The sequence below is a fragment of the Kogia breviceps genome, chromosome 3, assembly GCF_026419965.1.
Source record: "Kogia breviceps isolate mKogBre1 chromosome 3, mKogBre1 haplotype 1, whole genome shotgun sequence".
Lineage (NCBI taxonomy): Eukaryota > Metazoa > Chordata > Mammalia > Artiodactyla > Physeteridae > Kogia > Kogia breviceps.
The window spans coordinates 151591640-151611959 of record NC_081312.1 but is presented as its reverse complement, the minus strand read 5'-3'; the positions used below and the strand labels follow the sequence as shown (position 1 = coordinate 151611959).

Sequence of the window (20320 nt, the reverse complement as noted above, 5' to 3'; positions counted from 1 at the left end):
GGTGCAAGCAGGACAGGAAGCAGTGGGCTCTCAACCTTTCTAGAACCACCATTTGTCATTTCCCCAACCTGGTTCCAGTCTAATTCTGCAATTTCAGCTAATCTGGTTTCCTTTCTTTCCGGGACATTTTGTGTTTATACCAGGTAGGGAGGAATAAAAAAAGAAATTTCGTTAGAAAGGTTTAAAAACCTTAATATCTATTCTTTTCTCAAGTTAAGCTTAAGGGAAAGAGAAAAACCACTATCTTCTACAACCCAAGTTCCAGAACTGAATGCCACCTAGGAAACCCTCCTGTCCACTCTCCCTTACAGGCAGGGCAGCTCTTGAATCTTCCCAGACAGATGGAAATCTTTCTCCTAGTAAAGCGGCATGACGACGGGTAATGGAACTTCTTGTTCACAACCTTTCTCCAGCACCTAGCATGGTGATGGTATGCACGCCCTCAGTAAATGTTTGCCCTGTAAGTGAAGGAATGGAATCGGTGACGGGGATTTCACAGCCTACGTGGTTTGGTGTAACAGCTGCTACTGCCCAGAGCTTCCTTGTGTCTAACTTAGTTGATTCTGGATGGAGATGGCCTCCCAAGGAGACCACTGGGAATCATCTGGCAGCTCAGCCAAAGCTGCCGCTCCAAGTGTTGGTTGACAGACTGGATGCAGAGTTAGCAAAGAGCAGTGGAGAGGTGTGTGCACTGGTCAAGCACACAGGACTAGGCTCCCCCAAACGTGTGCTCTTTGAAGCAAGTGATTTCTTTCCCCCTAAAGGTCTTGGACCACTTCCAGCCTGGGGCAGGAGGTGGGTGGGGTGGGGAAGTGAGATATGGGTTTGTCAAGTTCGGGTTTTTAACACATGTGAAAAGACAGACTCAGGAAAAGAGTGGGACTCTACTTTATTAGGCAATTTGGAGCATCCACCCTGTAAGAACCAAGGTGCGTTCTGAGTACAGGCCCTATGTGTAGGAGAGAAAAGCCTATTTACCTTCCTCTTCCCTCCTAACAAACCCCTTCCCCTGCTATCATCCTGTCTTTACTGTTTCACAGCTCAAGGACCCAAGAACAAAGCCCTGGTAGCATCCCAAGATCAAGGGTGACATCTGTAGGACAACTCTTGATTCAAGCCCAAATCTCTCCAGGGTACAGGTGATGTGTCCTCAAAATCAACACTTCCTTAAAAATAAAGTTCTTTGTATACAAAAGCTACCAGACAGAATTCTAGATCTGCATATATAAGATAAAAACGACAAGTGCACAGAGTGATGACTAAGGGGCCATGTATCTGGGGGGTAAAGACACAAGGCGACCCTGCAGAGTGCAGGACTGTTTCACCCTGAACAAAACAGAAATACCATTCACCAGGGGGAGGCAGCTGGTGGCTCTGACTTCACCTCACACTCAAAAACTGAAACGCTGCAAGAATAAATGTGTCCCCGCCGACCCACAGCCGACTTACCCCAGGACAGTAATCAGAGACAAGAGCAAACACATACATCTCCTCCGTTAATGCCTTCCCTGGTAGGCCCTGGGCAACTCCTATCAATGGAAAGGTACTGGGACACTGGTTCTGGGCCAGACTCCCTCGTGTTTTGGTATTCCTGACACTTTCTAGAACGAGAAAAGGGCTTTAGCTTCATGCAGATGACTCAGAATTGGAGAAGCCCCTCCACCTTGACCCGAAATCAAACCCCAGGACACAAAGGCAGGAAGGGCCAGTTCTGCCATGGCAGGGGCCCTGGGATGCTAGCAGCTTGGGTGAAGGCACCTTAGCCCAACAACTGGCAGCAGAACAACCAGACAACACCAACAGGTTTCTGGTATTTCTCTAAAATGTGGGCCATGCTGTCTTCCGTTCCACACGGAGAAATATCCCCCCTGCTCTACCAAAGAGGAAACTGGGACATAGAGGATCAAGAGAGAAGGAGCCAATCAAGTCGAGAAACGTGACAGAAAAAGCCCCAGCTTTCCGACCTTCCATTCCTACGCTGTTCTTGGGGTTTGACTCTGACCACTAAGACGATGGGATCCTAGAAATGAGGGTGAGCAGGGGTAAGATTCTGGCAAAGATCCCCAACAAGCCTTTAGGAAGGATGGCTCTTCTACCGACACATCCCTGTCTGGGGGCAGAGTGGCAAGTGCCCTCCTGGGCCAGTCCCTCACCTTCCCTCTCTGCCCCTTCAGTAAAGTTTCTCCTTCATGTGAGTTCTCTGATGTGTGATAAAATTGGAGCTGTTGCTGAAGCCTTTGCCACACTCGGGGCATTTGTAGGGCTTCTCCCCAGTGTGGATTCGCTGGTGTATGATGAGGACTGAATTCCAGCTAAAGCCTTTCCCGCACTCGGGACACCTGTATGGCTTGTCTCCCAGATGGGCTCTCTGATGCATGACCAGGATGGAGCCCCGGCTGAAGCTCTTGCCGCACATGAGGCATTTGTAGGGCTTCTCACCCGTGTGGGTCCTCTGGTGCACCACCAGCTGGGAGCGCTGGCTGAAGCCTTTCCCACACTCACTGCATTTGTAGGGCTTCTCACCCGTGTGGATCCTCTGGTGCTTGATGAGATTGGAGCTCCAGCTGAAGCTCTCCCCACATGTCAGGCACTCGTAGGGCTTCTCGCCCGTGTGCATCCCCTGGTGTGCAATCAGGCTGGAGCTCTGGCTGAAGCTCTTCCCGCACTCCCCGCACTTGTAGGGCTTCTCCACCAGGTGGGTCCTCCGGTGCGTGGCCAGGTTGGAGCTGCGGCTGAAGCTCTTCCCGCACTCGCTACACTGATAAGGTTTTTCTCCCGTGTGAGTTCTCCGGTGGGTGATGAGGGCCGAGCTCTGGCTGAACTTCTGTCCGCAGTCGGGGCACTTGTACGGCTTCTCTCCTGTGTGGATCCTCTGGTGCCTGATGAGGTTGGAGTTGTAACTAAAGCTTTCGCCGCATTCTTTACATTCGTAGGGTTTCTCTCCCGTGTGGATCCCCTGATGCGTGTTCAGGCTGGACCGGTTGCCAAAGCTCTTGCCGCACTCGGGGCATGAGTATGGTTTCTCCCCCGTGTGAGTCCGCTGATGGGCGATGAGGTTGGGGCTCCTGCTGAAACTCTTGCCGCACTCGGCGCACTGGAAGGGTTTCTCTCCCGTGTGGATCCTCTGGTGGGTTATGAGGTTTGCACTCCGGCTGAAGCTTTTCCCACAGTCCCTGCACTTATAAGGTTTCTCCCCGGTGTGAGTAGTTTGGTGTCTACTGAAGTTGGAACCATCGCTAAAGCTTTTTCCGCACTCGTCGCATTTGTAGTATTTCTCTCCTGTGTGGGTCCGCTCATGCGTGATGAGGTGGGATTTCCGGCTGAAGGTTTTCCCACACTGGGGACACTCATAGGGCTTCTCACCCAGGTAGGTGCCCTGAAGGCCTATGAGCTGTCCAACTTCCCTGCCCTGGGGTGGCACCTCCCCCGGGGTGTTTCCCCGGGGCCCCCGGGAGCTGCAGTCTCTCTCCAAGTCACTTTCCCAGTCAGATTGTGCAATGCCTTCCCCTTCAGGCATTTTGGAGAACATTTCATGTGATTCAACATCCTCAAATATGTCTTGGTTAGAGTTCTCCCCATTTTCACTCTGGATCTCAAAATCTGAAACAATGAAGAAAATTGTACAATTTGTACTCAATTTCCTGTAATGATGAGAAAAGAAAACCAAATGGGAAATTTAAAATGAATTAAACTTCGAGTGAAAATAAAAAGGCTAGAGAACCCTCAAAACTGAAAAAAAAAAAAAAAAAAAAAAGGTTTATTTCCTTCTAACTGGTTATCCAGTTGCCAGGTCTCATATCTTTATGGTGATCACCCAGAATTTCTAAGTCTTAAAGATGTGGGTTCCAGGTCTCTACCTGTTTCTCCACTGGGAAATGAGATCAGGTGGGAATTTTCAAATTCCCAATCAAAGGAAAGCAACAGGGTACACAGTCCCCGATACTCACCATGGTGCTCGATGCTTAGTAGGTGCTCTATTAAATTTGATGAATGAATTTCTTATTGGTACCACAGATATTCCCCTAAAGCTGTCTCCTTTCAAATGGAGCTTATATAATAATTCTGTGCCTTAAAATGTCTGATGCTTATAATCTTATTAGTTGGCATTTAAGTAAGACACAGACAAGATGACAGGGCACCAGCAACAAGGACTCTAGGTGTCTATACACATGACTAGAAACAAGTAAGTGGGCAGTTAAAAGAGCCCTCAAATTTGGGGACTTCCCTGGCCATCCAGTGGTTAGGACTCCACACTTCCACTATAGGGGCACAGCCCCCCCCAAAAAAAAATCCCTCAAATTTACCTGCAGTGAGAGTCTACAGATAGATCTCCCATCAGTAATACAAAATACAAAACATATATCTTCCAGAAACTTGCCAAACTACTGCCCAATACTTAGCAAACGTTTGGATGAAACAAATCATGAGGGAGGACTGCTGGAAGAACATGCATTCCCTTCCTTAAATGAGAAACTCTAAAGTCTATCCCAGGATTAAGCCAGCAGAGTTCTGGGCCTGGATCACACTGCTCTGACACCAGCAGAACTATGTTCACTGAACTGCGTGTTGGTTTAATGGCTCTGGCTGACATTGATGAACACTCTAAGAAGGGTCATTAGAAATTAATCACGGACTTCCCTGGTGGTCCAGTGCTTAAGAGTCCATGCTGCCACTGCAGTGGGCACGGGTTCGATCCCTGGTCGGGGAACTAAGATCCCATGTGCCCCGTGGTCAAACAATTAAATACAAAAATACATTAAAAAAAAAAAAAGATAGAGGAACCCTTGAAAGGTAAACTGTGTGCCAAGGAAAACTAACCCAGGGTGGTTACTAATGAGATGGGACAACAAGGTAAAAAGATCGAATCACTTATATGGGGGAAGAAAATCAACCAGTCTCTAATTTCTCTCCGGTAACATTCAATCCCTGCAGATCATACAGCAAGAGCTACAAGACATGCAAAGTAAAGAAAACGGATGTCAAGGATTTTACGTTCAACAAAACTGTCCTTCAAGCATAAAGTTTACAGGCCAACAGCTTTGAATATACACAAGTTCGCAGAATATTGTTCCTATGACCCTTCTTGAGGAAACTATTGGGAGATGAATTTCGGTCAACCACGAGACAAAGGCAATGCTAGAGCAAAAGGACTGGGGCTGAACAGATACATTTAACTTTAGAACAACGTCTAAAACTACTGTGGCGATTAGAGTGAGAAAAGAGAATGTAAACGTTACACAGCCATGTAGAAATGACATGCTAACCAAAATTGGGGTTGTGGGGAAGAAACTGGGATATAGGATGTATTCATTAACTGCCTCATCTGTATACCTGGGAGTTCAAAGGTTATCATTTAAAACTGGCAAATCATGTAACTGAAGTATAAGAGTCTTTAACAGTACAAAAATAAACATTATTGTAGATAAGATTACTGACTGAAATCAGGGGAGTAAGGCAGGGAGCAACTATCTCTGTCAAATGTTAAAACATAAAATCTCAATACAGTAAGTCCCCTACATACAAACCTTCAAGTTACAAACTTTCAAAGACATGAACATGCCCCTAGATGCCAGCTGTTGTACTGTACTACTGTACTTTTCAAGGTACTGTACTTTAAAATTAAAAATGTTTTATTTTTTGTGTTTAGTTTGTTATGTATTATTTGTGTGAAAAGTATTATAAACCTGTTACAGTACAATACCACATAGCCGATTGTGTTAGTTGGGTACCTAGGCTAACTTTGTTGGACTTAATAAACAAACTGGACTTACGAACATGCTCTCGGAACAGAACTTGGTTGTATGTAGGGGACTTACTGTAATTAAAACATGAATAGACAATCAGACCAATGAAACAAAACCAAACCTCCAGAAATAGACTCAATAGACAGGTGAATTCAGAATTTAATACATGTGAGTTCATAATTTAATTCAGGTGGCTCATGAATAGACAGACCAGTGGAACAGAAAAAAATAATTTCTATGACCATGGGAATTTAACATATGTTGAATAGGAAGATAGCCTCTCAAATCCACGGAGAAAAGACACCACATCCAAAAGACACCAGCATTCATGATGCTGGGAACAACCAGTTAAGTCAAATGGAAAAATTTCATCTGGACCCATACAAGGACAAATCTCAAATAGATCAAAGATTTAAAGGGAAAAAAATTAGTACAGAACTATTAGACAAGAATATGAGAGAATTCCTTTATAATCTGGGAGCCTTTAAACATGATGCTTAATTTGTGTGATTATCTTCCTCTGTCACCTCACTGCAGAGGCCCATCTGAGCAGAATCCAGGCCCAATAACTCCCTCACTGTCTGCTGCTTAAGGACCAGTCCTATCCTCCTTTACGCAGACAAAGATTCAAGACAGTTATACTCCAGGGAAGGCCAAAGGAAGGTTGAGAGTTCTTTTAAGGTTGACCTCTGATAACGCAGAGGCACGGGAGCCTTTCTAAAGGACAGAAAAGAGCACCCTTTGGGCGACCTGCCTTAACAAGGGCCTCCAAATGGGGAAAAAAAAAAATCACTGAGCTGGGAAGGATGAGGGATCCTGGTTCCTCCCAAGCTCCTCCTCAAGAAAAGGTGGCACTGGTGAAATCAAGAGTATAGAGTACATTCAACTGCAGGGAATTCTCTTTTTGTTGGTGGTCAATTAAGAAAGTGAAAACTCAGAAGCTGATGTGGTCAGATAAAAGGGGAATAACTTCATCAACATGAGTAGAGATGGGATGAGATGGTAGGACCTGGGAATTTTCTTTAAAAAGGAACTTCACCAGTAGAAAGAGTGTTTGCTATTTCAAAATGAGCATATTTTGTGGATGAGACTGGATACAGGGAGGCAGGCTTCTGAGGAAGCAGGCTTGTGAGCAAGCAGTTGGACGGCCAGATCTCCAGGAAGGAAAACTCAGAGATGAGTCAGGCATTAAGGAGGTAGGAAAGAAGTGGTCTCATTTTCTAAATGTTTTGATCTCCCCCGAAACTACTAGAGCAAATTCATAGAGACAGAAAGCAGAATGGTGGTTGCCAGGGGTTGTGGGGAGAGAAGGGGAGTTAGTGGGTTTTGTTTTTGTTTTTAATAGATTTTATTTAGTTAGTTATTTATTTAGTTATTTTTGGCTGCGTTGGGTCTTCGTTGCTGCGCACGGGCTTTCTCTAGTTGTGGTGAGCAGGGGCTCTTTGTTGCACTGCGCAGGCTTCTCATTGCGGTGGCTTCTCTTGTTGTGGAGCACGGGCTCTAGGCACGCGGGCTTCAGCAGTTGTGGCGTATGGGCTTAGCTGCTCTGCGGCATGTGGGATCTTCCTAGACCAGGAATCGAACCCGTGTCCCCTGCATTGGCAGGCGGATTCTTAACCACTGTGCCACCAGGGAAGCCTGGAGTTACTGTTAATGGGTATAGAGTTTCAGTCTGGGAAGAGGAAAAAGTTCTGGAGATGGATGGTGGTGACGGCTGCACAACAATGTGAACGTACTTAATGCCAATGAACAGTACACCTAGAAATGGTTAAAATGGTAATTTTGTTATATATTTTACCACCATAACAAGAAAAAAGAATTTATGGCCCTTATATATCATTTTATGTACTCTTACCAAATTTAAAATAGTTGATACATTACTTACTAGAAAAATTCTGGAATTAATTTTAAAAGATGAAGTTAATGCTCAAAAAGGCAGAGAATTCTTAGAAACACTATTCAATTTCTGATGGCCTAACAGGCAAAAGAATAGTATCTTGCTTTAATGGGTATTTCCCTGGTAATTTGTAAGGTTGAACATCTTTTCATATGGATATAATTTCTTTTTATTCATTTCTAAATTGCCAGATCCTATCTTTTACCTTCTACTCTACTGGGTTGACAGTTTCGTATGAATTGTAGACTCTCTTACAGAGCAAGATTTTGACTCTTATCTGCTACACTGCAGACTCTGTTGCAGATATTTCCTCCCAGTCTGTGCACTGCCTTTGAACTTTGTTCATAGTATCTTATTTATTTATTTTTGGCTGTGTTGGGTCTTCGTTGCTGCACACATGCTTTCTCTAGCTGCAGTGAGCAGGGGCTACTCTTCATTGCGGTGTTCGAGCTTCTCATTGTGGTGGCTTCTCTTGTTGTGGAGCACGGGCTCTAGGCACGCGGGCTTCAGTAGTTGTAGCATGCAGCCTCAGTAGTTGTGGCTCACGGGCTCTAAAGTGCAGGCTCAGCAGTTGTGGCGCACGGGCTTAGTTGCTCCGTGGCATGTGGGATCTTCCCAGACCAGGGCTCGAACCCATGTCCCCTGCATTGGCAGGTGGATTCTTAACCACTGCACCACCAGGGAAATCCCCACAGTATCTTTTTAATATAAAAGACTTTTTCTGCTTCCATGAGTCCAATTTAGCTTCGACGATTTCTGTCTTGTTTAAGATTAAGAAGTCCCACCCCACTGCAAGATTACAAAAATACTCTTCTATAGATGATTCCAGATCTTTTACAGTATAGATCTATAACTCAACTGGAATTCAGTTCTGTGAAACTTGTGAAGTAGAGATCCAGTTTTTGTTTTTTCAAAAGGGTCAGACCACTGTCCAAACACCATCCACTGAATGGTCCATCCACTGAACGGTCCATCCACTGAACGATTCCTGAATTGCCACAGGGCCCTTATTGGTTACTAGACAATTGCAGCTCGGTCTAAATCAATGGATCTTGTATTTTCCTGCCCTCGACATGGGCCCTAGACTCACATGCACAGCACATTCCCATGGAATGCACAGGGCCACGTGTGTCCTCCTGCCTGGACAGAGGCCTCTGCTTTCTCTACCATGCTAGAAAGCGTACCAGAATAAGTGTAAGAAAAACTGCTGTCGATATGGGGATAAGCCTGAATTTGCTGTAATTTATCTATAACAATGAGATAATTGGTCACAGACTTTGGTGTTTTAATGCGTGTTAAGCTCAGAATTCTTGTAAGGTCCCTCCCCCCTGATTGTGACATACCGCTGTGTCTCAACACCGTGGTCAGAGCCACTGGTCTAAAATGCAGAAGTGGGTCTGTAATTCTGATACAGCTGATGCCCAAGTGGGGCTCTCTCTATCGGGGTGCTGCCCTGGCAAGACTGACGGGAACCTGATAGCACCTGAGTGACTGGGACCGTTGTTCCCCCTGAACTCTGACTGCCTGAAAGACAAAGCGCTGGTAAAAACAGCAAGGAGCTGTTATTGGTTTAAATGAATGGTTGCCAAACAGTTACAGTTATAATGTTACATCTCTCTGAGTTCTGTATGGCATACACTTCAAATATTTAAGTGAATTGAAAGTGTTTTTGTCTTGAAACTGAGAATTGTGGTTTTAAAAAGACATATACCTTTACAACCCTGCACCGCTCTTCACTCCCCTTATTAACAAAAATGAAAGTATTTATTTGTTCATTTGCTGTCACCAAGGGAGCATTTTTGCTGGGCCAGCAAGCTCAAAATAGGTAAGCTGCTGCCTGATGCTGAGGATGGCTGGAGAGGTCAGCTGTGACTCTCAGCTCACCTGTTGGACAAGAGTACGTTTGAAGTTGATAATCTCCATTCCTGACTAGTCTAGAGGAGTGCTTCTCGAACTTCATAGTGCATATGAAATCACCTGGAGATCTTGCTAAATGCAGATTCTGCTTCAGTGGGGCTGGGCTGAGACTGAGGTATGCCTTTCTAGCAAGCTCCCAGGTGACACCTATGTTTTTGGTGCATGGACCACATTCTGAGTAACAAGGCTCTAGAGCAGTGGTTTTTAAACTTCACTGCATCTTAGAACCACCTGGGAAGCTTTCAGAACTCCCTTGCCTGGGCCACACCCCATGCCAACTAAATCAGAAAATCAGAATCCCTGGAGTGGGTTCCAGGACCCCAATGAGAAGTCTGAGAACCAGAGGTCTAGCACAGTGGTTCTCAAACTGGTGGCTGAATCAGGATCATCTGAAGGGCTCCTAAACCCACATGCTGCAGCACCCCCCCCCCAGCCCCCAGAGTTTCTGGTTCAATAGGTCTGAAGGGAGGCCCGGGGATTTCATTTTTAAGACACTTCCAGATGATGCTGATGGCACAGGGACCCCACACTAACGGTCAGAGGATTTATATGTCACAAATCTATCAATTTTGAGCCCCATAATTTCCCCTTTGCTCCCCTCTGATGGCAGCAGTTTCTTTTTCGGGTGGTGGGGCTTCTATGAGATAAAATGAATCTGTTAGGGACTTCCCTGGCGGTCCAGTGGTTAAGACTCCGAGCTTCCACTACAGGGGGCTTGGGTTCGATCCCTGGTCGGGGAACTAAGATCCTGCAAGCTGTGCTATTTGGCAAAAAAAAAAAAAAAAAAAAAAAAAAAAGAATCTGTTAGAGGAGCATTTCCCCTTTCAGCCTGATGCTGCAACCATACTGGTCTGTGGTTACCTTGGGGAGGCCGCTGCGGCATGAGTCCACTGGTCTCCAGGCTCTAAAGGTATTTTTCCGCTTACTTCATACAGAAAGTGAGATGAGGGTGGGTAGAGCAATTAGAGAACAGTTCAAGGACAAGCTGTCTCAACTCTAGTGACTATACTTTCTGAACCGAAAATTAGGCCATACAATTTGAGAAATGACTTCTGGCCCCAGGGCCCAGACCGCTTACAGACCAATATGAGACATTCTGAGAGGTATGGTTTGGCTGCCAGCTATTGGAATTTGAGACATTTTGATGCTTTATAAGGACAAATATTTTATACTCAAGATTGCCCTGGAAAATTGGGGTTCTCATTCTCCAAGTCACCAGAAAAAAAATGGAAGTGTATTGGGTTTTACATCAGTAATTTCTAACCAGCAACACAGGTAACTAGTGCTTTTCATAAATGGTCTTTCAACAGGCCTGTGAAACAGGCTAAAAACACAGCTGCCAGGCATGAACCATGTGGGCCAATCTCATCTAAAAAGAAAGAGTGCAGGACTTCCCTGGTGGCGCAGTGGTTAAGAATCTGCCTGTCAATGCAGGGGACACGGGTTCAAGCCCTGGTCCGGGAAGATCCCACATGCCGTGGAGCAACTAAGCCCGTGCACCACAACTACTGAGGCTGCGCTCTAGAGCCCAAGAGCCACACTTACCGAAGCCTGCATGCCTAGAGCTCATGCAGCGCAACGAAGAATAGCCCCTGCTTGCCGAAACTAGAGAAAGTCCATACACAGCAACAAAGAACCAATGCAGCCAAAAATAAATAAATTTATTTTTAAAAAAATAAAAAGAGCACATCACTGGATGGATGGTCTCCACAGGACCAGTGATGCCCTACTGCGGCTTCCACGTCCAGCCCACAACAGTTTCATTTTCTCTGGCATTTGTGCGCTGGTGGCCATATCCAAGACCAGCTCCCCGGTGCAAGAGACCTCCAGGCAAATGTCCTCCCTGGGGTGTGGATTCAACATACCTTAGGTTTCCAGATCCAAAGCTTGTCCCTTCAAGTAAATGCTGCCAGTCCCATGGACTACTCCTACCAGTTTGGCTGGATAACAACAGGTGAAAAAGGCCACCTACTGGTTTATTCTCAGGCCATGAAGGGAGATATCCTTGAGCCTTTGGAATTTGAGAAAGGGCAATAGCGCCCACCTCCATACTCAGAAACATGTTCTCTATGTTTAAAAACATCTTTGTTAACAGCATAAATATGATAATATTCACTGAGTTCGCTGAATATAAACAAAGGATTAATACAGAGCTTCTAAGAACGAAAACCTAAGAGTAGGTGTTCTCTTGCTGGACTAAACTGCCTGACTTGCCTACTGGCCTGAGAATTCTTCCAGGTCTAAGCTGCAGTCCTACCTAGTCTCCCTTTCTAGATTTGGAAATATCCCTGGCTACGTTCTGCCAACTTTGGGCTTGACCTCTTTTTTTTTTTAAGATATTTTTGATATGGACCATTTTTAAAGTCTTTGAATTTGTTACAGTATCACTCCTGTTTTATGTTTTGGTTTTTTGGCCACGAGGCATGTGGGATCTTAGCTCTCCAACCAGGGATTGAACCTGCACCCCCTGCATTGGAAAGCGAAGTCCCAACCACTGGACCGCCAGGGAAGTCCCGACCCCATTTTGTTTTAAAACAAAACTTAGCTTGGCTTTCTCAAGGAGAGGCAGATAAGCCTGGAAGGAAGCAGCTATCTGCCTCCTTCATGGACCCAGCAGGCGAGCTTCTCCACACCTGCAGGGAGGCTGGAAGGATTCATTTCCTCATCCCGACAATACTTACTGGGTCCCCACTATGTATAGGGCACTGTGCAAGCTTAAAAAAAAAAAAAAGAAAAAGGTTAAGAAAAAGATAGGTTCCTTGACTTTGGGGATTTTATAGGTTCCTAGAAGAAATAAGATGAGTATTCATACAAATAGAAAACAAGACGGAATACGATACAAAGCCAAAAGAGGAGGAGAATCCAAATGTTCTGGGGGAGATGACTTCTAGCAGAGGTGATCAGAGATGCTCTCAGGCAGGTGGAACTGGGGACAGAAAACAGGGGCCGGAAGTAAGGACAGCTTTATGGAGCAGGTCTCCAAAGGTGTGCACTCAAAGGAAAACCAGGATTTTATCACACAGGGATGGACAAGGCCACTCCAAGTCAAAACTCAGGAGCACAGGTGAATGCCAGCAAGTACAGGTTATGTTCAAGAAACAGCAAGATCTGGTCTGAATGAAGCAAGAGCTGTGGCAAGGGGCTCAGAGGAGGACCAGCCATGGGCACCTGGGCCAGGTCACACAGGGCCACGGGCTGTAAGCAGAACAAAGAGGTCATGGTTGATTTGGAGACACTGGGGAACTCAAGAAGATTTTTAAGCAGGAGAGTGCCCGATCACTCAGGTAGGAGTGGAGCGATGCAGGGGAAAGAGGCTGAAGGCAGGTTCCCTTTGGAGGCTGCTGCAAGAGTTCAGGTGAAATACCAACAGCCTGAGATAGGGCTGGGTATGGGGACCAAAATGCCCTTGGGAAACACAAAGAGAGATGAGCTTTACCACTTAAACTATTAATATAGGTCCAATCTCAACTGGAATTTTAAGATATTTTAACTGTGAACACCTAGAGGTGCCTGCTAGTCAAATATTAAACAACCACTGTCTAACCAGGCCTTGAAAATGTGCTGGGTAAATGTGACCAAAGGTCCCGAGCTGGACAAACAGACTAGAGGTCAAGTGGTCTTATGTCCCATGCTGAGTAAATGTTTGAGAAGGGATGGAGATCACTGCAGAGGTTCCTCTGAGTAATCATAAGGCAGGTCCGGAGCATGTGTTAGACAAATGAAAACCAACAAAGACGATCTCAATGGCAGAAATGAGAGCACTGACAAGCCCACTCAGTCTGGGACATTCCCTATCCGGGATGTCCCGTGAAAGATGAAAGGCACACAGCCCCTCCAGCAAGCCAGGTGGGGATGGCTGTCACAATGGGAGCCTGTCATTGCCTCAGAGACACCTGATGAGACTTGACGCCCTGCTTTGTGACTTCCCCAACTGAACAGTAACCCCAGAGGTTTCTCCTCAGCCGTCCACCCCTCTGGCCTCTCTTTAGCATCTCACTGAAGAGCCTGAGGTTCATCACAAACTTGTTACATGGTAAACAAGGTTTTTAAATAGGATGAGAGGCTTTTGCTTTTTTAAGTAGGAAGAGTAAAACTAAAAGCTATTTTTCAGGGTCAAAGAAAATCAGGTATTTTGCTTCAAATAAAACACATGGGATCTACCAAACACACATGGAAGCAAACAGACTGGAGTTTGAATGCTGGCTCCACCACTAACCAGCTGTGTGACCTCAAGGAAGAGCTTGACCTTGCTGAACTTCCATTTCCTCAACTGTAAAATGACAGTTCTGCCCACCTCATGGGATTATCAGCGAGATGGACATGAAAGGTGCTCAGTGAAGGCTTGGGCTCACAGGTGGCCCTCCATGACCACCCTTTTCTCCAAAGGACAGCTTTATACTCACATCTCCCAAGTCCCTGGGCATTGTTACAACTCTGTCCCCAAACCACCTTCCCTTTCCAGCCTTCTGAATCCTCTAGACTAGATGCCTCTGAGTTAGTCACCTTTGTCTTAGTCCTCATCTGCAGCCCCTCTTTCCAACATCCCACCGGCAACTATGACTTTGCATCAGATGTGACAAAATGCTTAAGAACATGAGCCACGTCCTCAGACCCCTGAGCTGGCATCCTGCTTCAGCCTCGTACTAGCTGCGTGATCTTAAGGGAGTCACTTATCATCCCCGGTGATGATAATTCCGCTTGTCTCCAAGCTGCAGCACAGCTTCCTGCACCCAGGAGTCGTCTTCCAGGATCATGGTGGCGATCTCCTCCTCCTGGTCATCTTCCTCTTTAGGGACCTGGACTAAGGGGCTCAGGGGAGTGGTTCCTCTCAGCACCTCCGAGGCCATCATCCACGTTCTTGGGGGGAATCACTCAGGCTTCTAACCTTGACCATCAGTCTTCTCCAGCCAGGCTCTCTGAGAGTTTTCGTGAGTTTTGCATATCAGATGCTAGGCACACGGGCTGGCCCACAAAAAGGATCCATCAATGCTGGCTAGGGTTACTATTAGTTCTTTCTCACATGCATCCAGTCTCCTCCTCTTGCCCTGCAGTCCCCACCTTGGACCCACCTCTATCACTGCCCATCCAGCATCCAGACAGCTTCCTGGCTGCTCTCTTCCCTCTGGCCTCTCCCTCCTGTAATCAAACCTGCATCCTGTTGCTAAGCTCAGCTTCCTCCCATGCCCCTGGGGCCCTAGTTTAGAACTTGCTGAGGCCAAAGACATTTGGTCTAAGCCTCACCCACTCTTCCTCCAGACCCTACTTCCTACCCCTTCCTAAAAACACACTTTCCACTCCAATCAGCCAGCCTTCCTTATGGTCATCCGAACGATCCCATACCAGTTCACCCTTCTGAGCCTCAGCTCCACTGGGATGCCACACCCTCCCCCTGCCCTGCGCCTTTCCAAACCCCCCTCCAGCTCAACTCCTGCTCAAGTGTCACATCCTCTGTGAAGCCTTCTCTGACCTCTCCTCTCCTCTCCACACTCCATTCCCTGAACATCCTCACAAAGGCAGCCATTGGTTCCCAGGGGTCCTGAAACAGTCCTGGGGCACAGGTAGATCTGAAGTAAATATCTGGTAATCAAGGCAGTCCAGTTTACAACTGAAGACCAGAATGGAGGCAGAGTGGTTGAATGGCGTGCATGGGTCCCACAACGTATTAATAACACAAGAGACAAATATATTAACTGTTGCAAAAAGCTCAGGTTTGGAATTACTCTTTTAAGAGCCTGGGATGACTTTATACCACAGATAAGTCCCTAGTTATTAGCCGGCTTACTTGTCATTCACCTTGATTTCACAAAAATAATCACTTTTTAAAAACAGGATTTTGGGGGCTTCCCTGGTGGCACAGTGGTTGAGAGTCCGCCTGCCGATGCAGGGGACACGGGTTCGTGCCCCGGTCCAGGAAGATCCCACATGCCGCGGAGCAGCTGGGCCCGTGAGCCATGGCCGCTGAGCCTGCGCGTCCGGAGCCTGTGCTCCGCAGCGGGAGAGGCCACAACAGTGAGAGGCCCGCGTACAGCAAAACAAATAAAAAATAAATAAATAAATTTTTAAAAAAACCAAAAAAACAGGATTTGGTTTTTCTAATTGCTGGAACTTAAATATTTGGAAGTTTATTGCACAACCGAATTAAAGTGCCAAGGGGTGGTTTATGGGGGTCTTCAGCCCCTCACCCCATAACCTCCATCAGCTTCCCAACCGCTCCAACTACACACAAAAAAACTGTGCTAACTACATAAATTTAGCTCTGAGAATAGTCCTCTAAGCCCCTCTTATAATGAAATTCTGGAACTGTCACTGCACACAACCAGGGCATTTTGGGGTGACAATGTGCCGATCACCTGCAGACAGAGTAGAGGGATGGGGCTGACCCGAACTCAGTCTTGGATACCACCTTCTCCTCCTCTGCAAACACCACACTCTTCCATCTCAGAGGGCTGCTCCCACCCTCTCCCTACAAGGTTCTGCATCTCACCACTGTCCCGAAGGGTCTGGGTCAAATCTTCCACCAGGGCCACCGCCTCCTCGCTGCTCTCGGGCCGATGCTCTTGCAGCCAGGCCTGAATTTCCCTTGGCAGCACGGTCAGCATTTGCTCCTTAGTGTGCACCTCTGGCCTCAGCCAGCGCCGGCAGAGCTCTCGAAGACGGCCAAGGGCACCCTGTGGCCCTCCGGCCACCTCCTCATGGGGGCTGCCCTTGCCGGCGCTCTGGGGAAAGGGCTCCGACTCAGGGCCATCCTCCTGCAGCACAGCTTCCTGCACCCAGGAGTCGTCTTCCAGGATCATGGTGGCGACCTCCTCCTCCTGGTCATCTTCCTCTTCAGGGACATGAACTAAGGGGCTCAGGGGAGTGGTTACTCTCGGCACCTCCGAGGCCATCATCCACGTTCTGGGGGGAATCACTCAGGCTTCTAACCTTGACCTTCAGTCTTCTCCAGCCAGGCTCTCTGAGAAGACAGCACCCTCCTCAAATTTCAACAAGGAGTCTGGCTAAGAATGAGAAAGAGAACTAGAATCAATAAGTAAACTGTCCTAAAACAATCTAACTCACAGCAGCCCAGGTCAGGCCACCAAATGATTCTTACATCCGCAAATCCACAGAAGTTTCCTGTCCCTCTTAAAGGAAAAATGGCTTATTCCCGAAAACATCACTATGGCAAGAGAAGTTAAGAAGAATCACAAGCACAAAAAATAGAGCATTTTTCTTTCCAAAAGACGAAAGCATGAGTATCAGAAATTCAGTCCTCACAAGAACCCAGGACTGAGTTATCCTGCCCTAAGTCAGTTCAGACTTGCTGCAGAGTGACCCTGACCTAACATACAACTCAGTCACACAACCTCACTGACTACCTAATAAGTAGAGATAATAACACCTATCCTTCTTATCTGAAGGAGACCTCTCAAGGATTTGCAAAGGATCAGATGTCAAGACACTTTGACGCTCAGGAAATACCTCAACTGCATTATTACCATATTTTAAAATATGAAGTTTTAAAATGTTTGTACTCTTAGATCCAGCCTTGGCCCCTCAGGAATTTTTTTTTTAACTTGCTTTTTAATTAATTTATATATTTTTGGCTGTGTTGGGTCTTCGTTTCTGTGCGAGGGCTTTCTCTAGTTGCGGCAAGCGGGGGTCACTCTTCATTGCGGTGCGCGGGCCTCTCACTATCGCGGCCTCTCTTGTTGTTGAGCACAGGCTCCAGACGCACAGGCTCAGTAGTTGTGGCTCACGGGCCTAGTTGCTCCGCGGCATGTGGGATCTTCCCAGACCAGGGCTCAAACCCGTGTCCCCTGCAGGCAGATTCTCAACCACTGCGCCACCAGGGAAGCCCAGGAATTTATTTTTTAAAATAACCATCTTTGTAAAGAGAAATTTATTTGCAAGGACACACAACCATAGCATTGTTTCTAATTGTAAAAAAAAAAAACAACTTCACACCTTAAAAATCCAGCAGCAGGAGAATGGTTACTTATAGCACATTCATACAGTAAAATGTATTAAAAACTATGCTAACGTGGGACTTCCCTGGTTAAGAATCCTCCTGCCAATGCAGGGGACACGGGTTCGAGCCGTGGTTCGGGAAGATCCCACATGCCACGGAGCAACTAAGCCCGTGTGCCACAGCTACTGAGCCTGCCCTCTAGAGCCTGAGAACCACAACTACTGAGCCCGTGTGCCACAACTACTTAAGCCCGCGCACCTAGAGCCCATGCTCCCCAACAAGAGATGCCATCGCAGTGAGAAGCCCGCTCACTGCAACGAAAAGTAGCCCCCGCTCGCAGCAACTAGAGAAAGCCCCCGCACAGCAACAAAGACCCAACGCAGCCAAAAATAAATAAATTAAACAAGCAAATAAATAAAATAAAATAAACCCCACTATGCTAATATAATAATGGCTACCTTTTGAGGGACCGTTACTGAGCAGGGGCTCAGTGGAGCTGGAAATGTTCTATATCTTGATTTGACAATGGCTGCATAAGAGCATACATATGAAATTTAAGATTTGTGCACTCTGCTCTATGTATTTGTTAAAATTTTAAAATTATGCTGACAATAATTAATCATTAATTATTTTAAATAATCCTCATATGAAAATTAATGGATAAAAACAAAACCAGCAAGGCAGAAAAACCAGACACAGTATGACCCCAATTCCTTTTAAAAATGAACACATACACAAGGAAAAAAAAAAAACCTGGACAGAAATTCTACAAAATGTTGTGAGCAGTAAAATTACAAATTATTTAAAATAAAGACTAAAAGGCAATGAAAAGTTATTTTTAAAAACTATCACTACATCGTAGATTCAGATAACCCCCACACACAAAAAAAAAATAGGGAAGGAAAAACTTTTTTTTAAAAGAACAAAAAAGAAAAGCTAGTGGAAACACCGAAGCTCTCAATATGTATTCACCAAATGGCTAAAAGAAGCACAGGTATAACACAACTCTTAACTGGGAGCCCGGTAAAACCGTTCCTAGTCAGTTAATTTGGTGTCTCACCTGGGGCAAGCCACGCCCCCCCGAAGCTCAGTTTCCCCATCTGTAAAATGAGCTGCTCGGGATGTCGTTCACTGTGTCTTCCAGTCTAAACTCTGCGCCCCTGGTTGTATGTACACGGAGCTCACGGCCAGGGAGAAGAGCCCATGTCCGGTCGCTGAGCCAACCGGGCGCCTAAACCGGGAGTGTGGGGGCCCGCAGGACTGGGACAGAGCCCCCGACGCCCCTCCCCCAACAGGGCTGCCTGCACTGGCTCCAGGCCCGTTATCCCCTTGCCTCGGGCTACTCTCCCGGCCCGCGCGGCTCCAGCTCTAGCTCTCCGGGCTCACCTCTCCAGAGACCAGATGCCAATTCCGCGGTCTCTCCGCGTGCAAAAGCGCCCCCGGCTACTGCCCGGCCCCTCCGGAGTCAAGGTGGCTCAAGCCCGAGGGGCACCGAGAACAATGGACGGGAGAGGCCCGCCCTCCGCCGCGCTCATTGGCCACCGAGAACTGCTCCTGGAAACTCTGCTTTCCTATTGGCGGATACGAACCCAGCCGGGCGGAGGGAGGGAGCCTGGGCCAAAGGCATTGTGGGAGATGTAGTCCATCGAGCAGACCCGGACTGCGGGGCAGGGAGCAGAGTTTGGGGCTGGTAGCCTGCGCAGTGCGGGAGGGCCAGAGGAAAGAAAATCTGCCGACTGGCAGTCAGGACCCCAGTGTGGGACAGAGTTGTGACCTGGGACAGGTCATTTCATTTTCTTAAGTCCTCCATATAGTTCTCTATGAAAAAGGAAAGTTGAATGGAAGCTCCCTTTCAGCCGTGAACTGTGAGGCAAGTAATTTTGTCAGGCCCCTCGACGGGCGAAAGTAGTCCCTGAGCAGGAAAGGAATCCGCGCGGGAGAAGTCCCTTCCCGCCGAGCTCGGCGCCCCTCCCACAGCTTGCAGATCCACACTTGCACCTGGCTTTTGCACACCCCTTTGTTTTCGCACGTGGTGTTTCACGGTCTGGAGGAAAGCCCTGTCCCGCTTCTTCTGCAGCAGAACTCCCATTCTTTCCTCTATCTCCTCTTGCATGGAACCCGCCCCATCATCACCTCCCTCGGCAGGGACACCGCCCCTAGTGCACATGCTCGAAGTCTCCATTTTAGTATCAATACTTACCCAGTGTTACTTATTGTCAGTGTCGGCCCTGGGAGGTGAGAGTGGGCGGTTGGCCTCCACTCTGGGGTTCTCACGGTTGGCGCTTTTAAAGAAATGGTTGCCCCATGACAGCAGGTGAGTAACTGCCTGGAAACCCAAGGGAGAAATACAGGAAAAGTGAGAAAGACACTCTTAATGGCCTGTGATAGAACAATGGTGTATCTTTGTACAGAGCAATTATTGGGGGCATGAACAATTAAATGACTACATTTGTTTTCATTTTCATTTAAATTTCATTTTCATGAAAATTTAATTTTCATTTCATGAATGTTTGAGAAATGTTTCATGATTATTGGTGATTTTAATCTCATTTTCTATGAACTGACTTTTCCTATCTTCTTCCCTTTATTTAGTTTTAAACATATAAATTTATTTATTTTATTTATTTTTGGCTGTGTTGGGTCTTTGTTGCTGCACGCAGGCTTTCTCTAGTTGCAGGAGTGGAGGCTACTCTTCATTGCGGTGCGTGGGCTTCTCATTGCAGTGGCTTCTCTTGTTGCGGAGCACAGGCTCTAGGCACACAGGCTTCAGTAGTTGTGGCACGCAGGCTCAGTAGTTGTGGCTCACAGGCT

At 46.8% G+C, this 20320-nt stretch overlaps 1 protein-coding gene across 5 annotated transcripts; it reads right to left on the bottom strand.

Moving 5' to 3' along the window:
• Positions 1 to 870: 870 nt before the first annotated feature.
• Positions 871 to 19023, bottom strand: ZSCAN2 (zinc finger and SCAN domain containing 2). 5 transcript variants are annotated; one of them, XM_059057306.2, is made up of 3 exons: positions 18896 to 19023; positions 16043 to 16556; positions 871 to 3600 (listed from the first exon to the last, which is right to left on the bottom strand). In XM_059057306.2, exons 2-3 carry the CDS (start codon positions 16446 to 16448, stop codon positions 2171 to 2173), a joined length of 1836 nt encoding a protein of 611 aa, XP_058913289.1. In that variant the 5' UTR covers positions 16449 to 16556; positions 18896 to 19023; the 3' UTR covers positions 871 to 2170. The 5 variants fall into 5 exon arrangements, with proteins under 5 accessions (XP_058913289.1, XP_066886056.1, XP_066886054.1 ...); XM_067029955.1 differs by having other exon boundaries at positions 871 to 3641; positions 16043 to 16552; positions 18896 to 19014; XM_067029953.1 differs by having other exon boundaries at positions 16043 to 16552; positions 18896 to 19014.
• Positions 19024 to 20320: the final 1297 nt, after the last annotated feature.

What these genes read in the sequence shown, in the direction of transcription:
- ZSCAN2 (XM_059057306.2), bottom strand. Translation starts at nt 16,448, where the DNA reads ATGATGGCCTCGGAGGTGCCGAGAGTAACCACTCCCCTGAGCCCCTTA. An exon ending in CCAGACCCTTCGGGACAGTG is followed by an intron (nt 3,601 to 16,042) that starts GTGAGATGCAGA and finishes TCATTGTTTCAG; the next exon opens with ATTTTGAGATCCAGAGTGAA.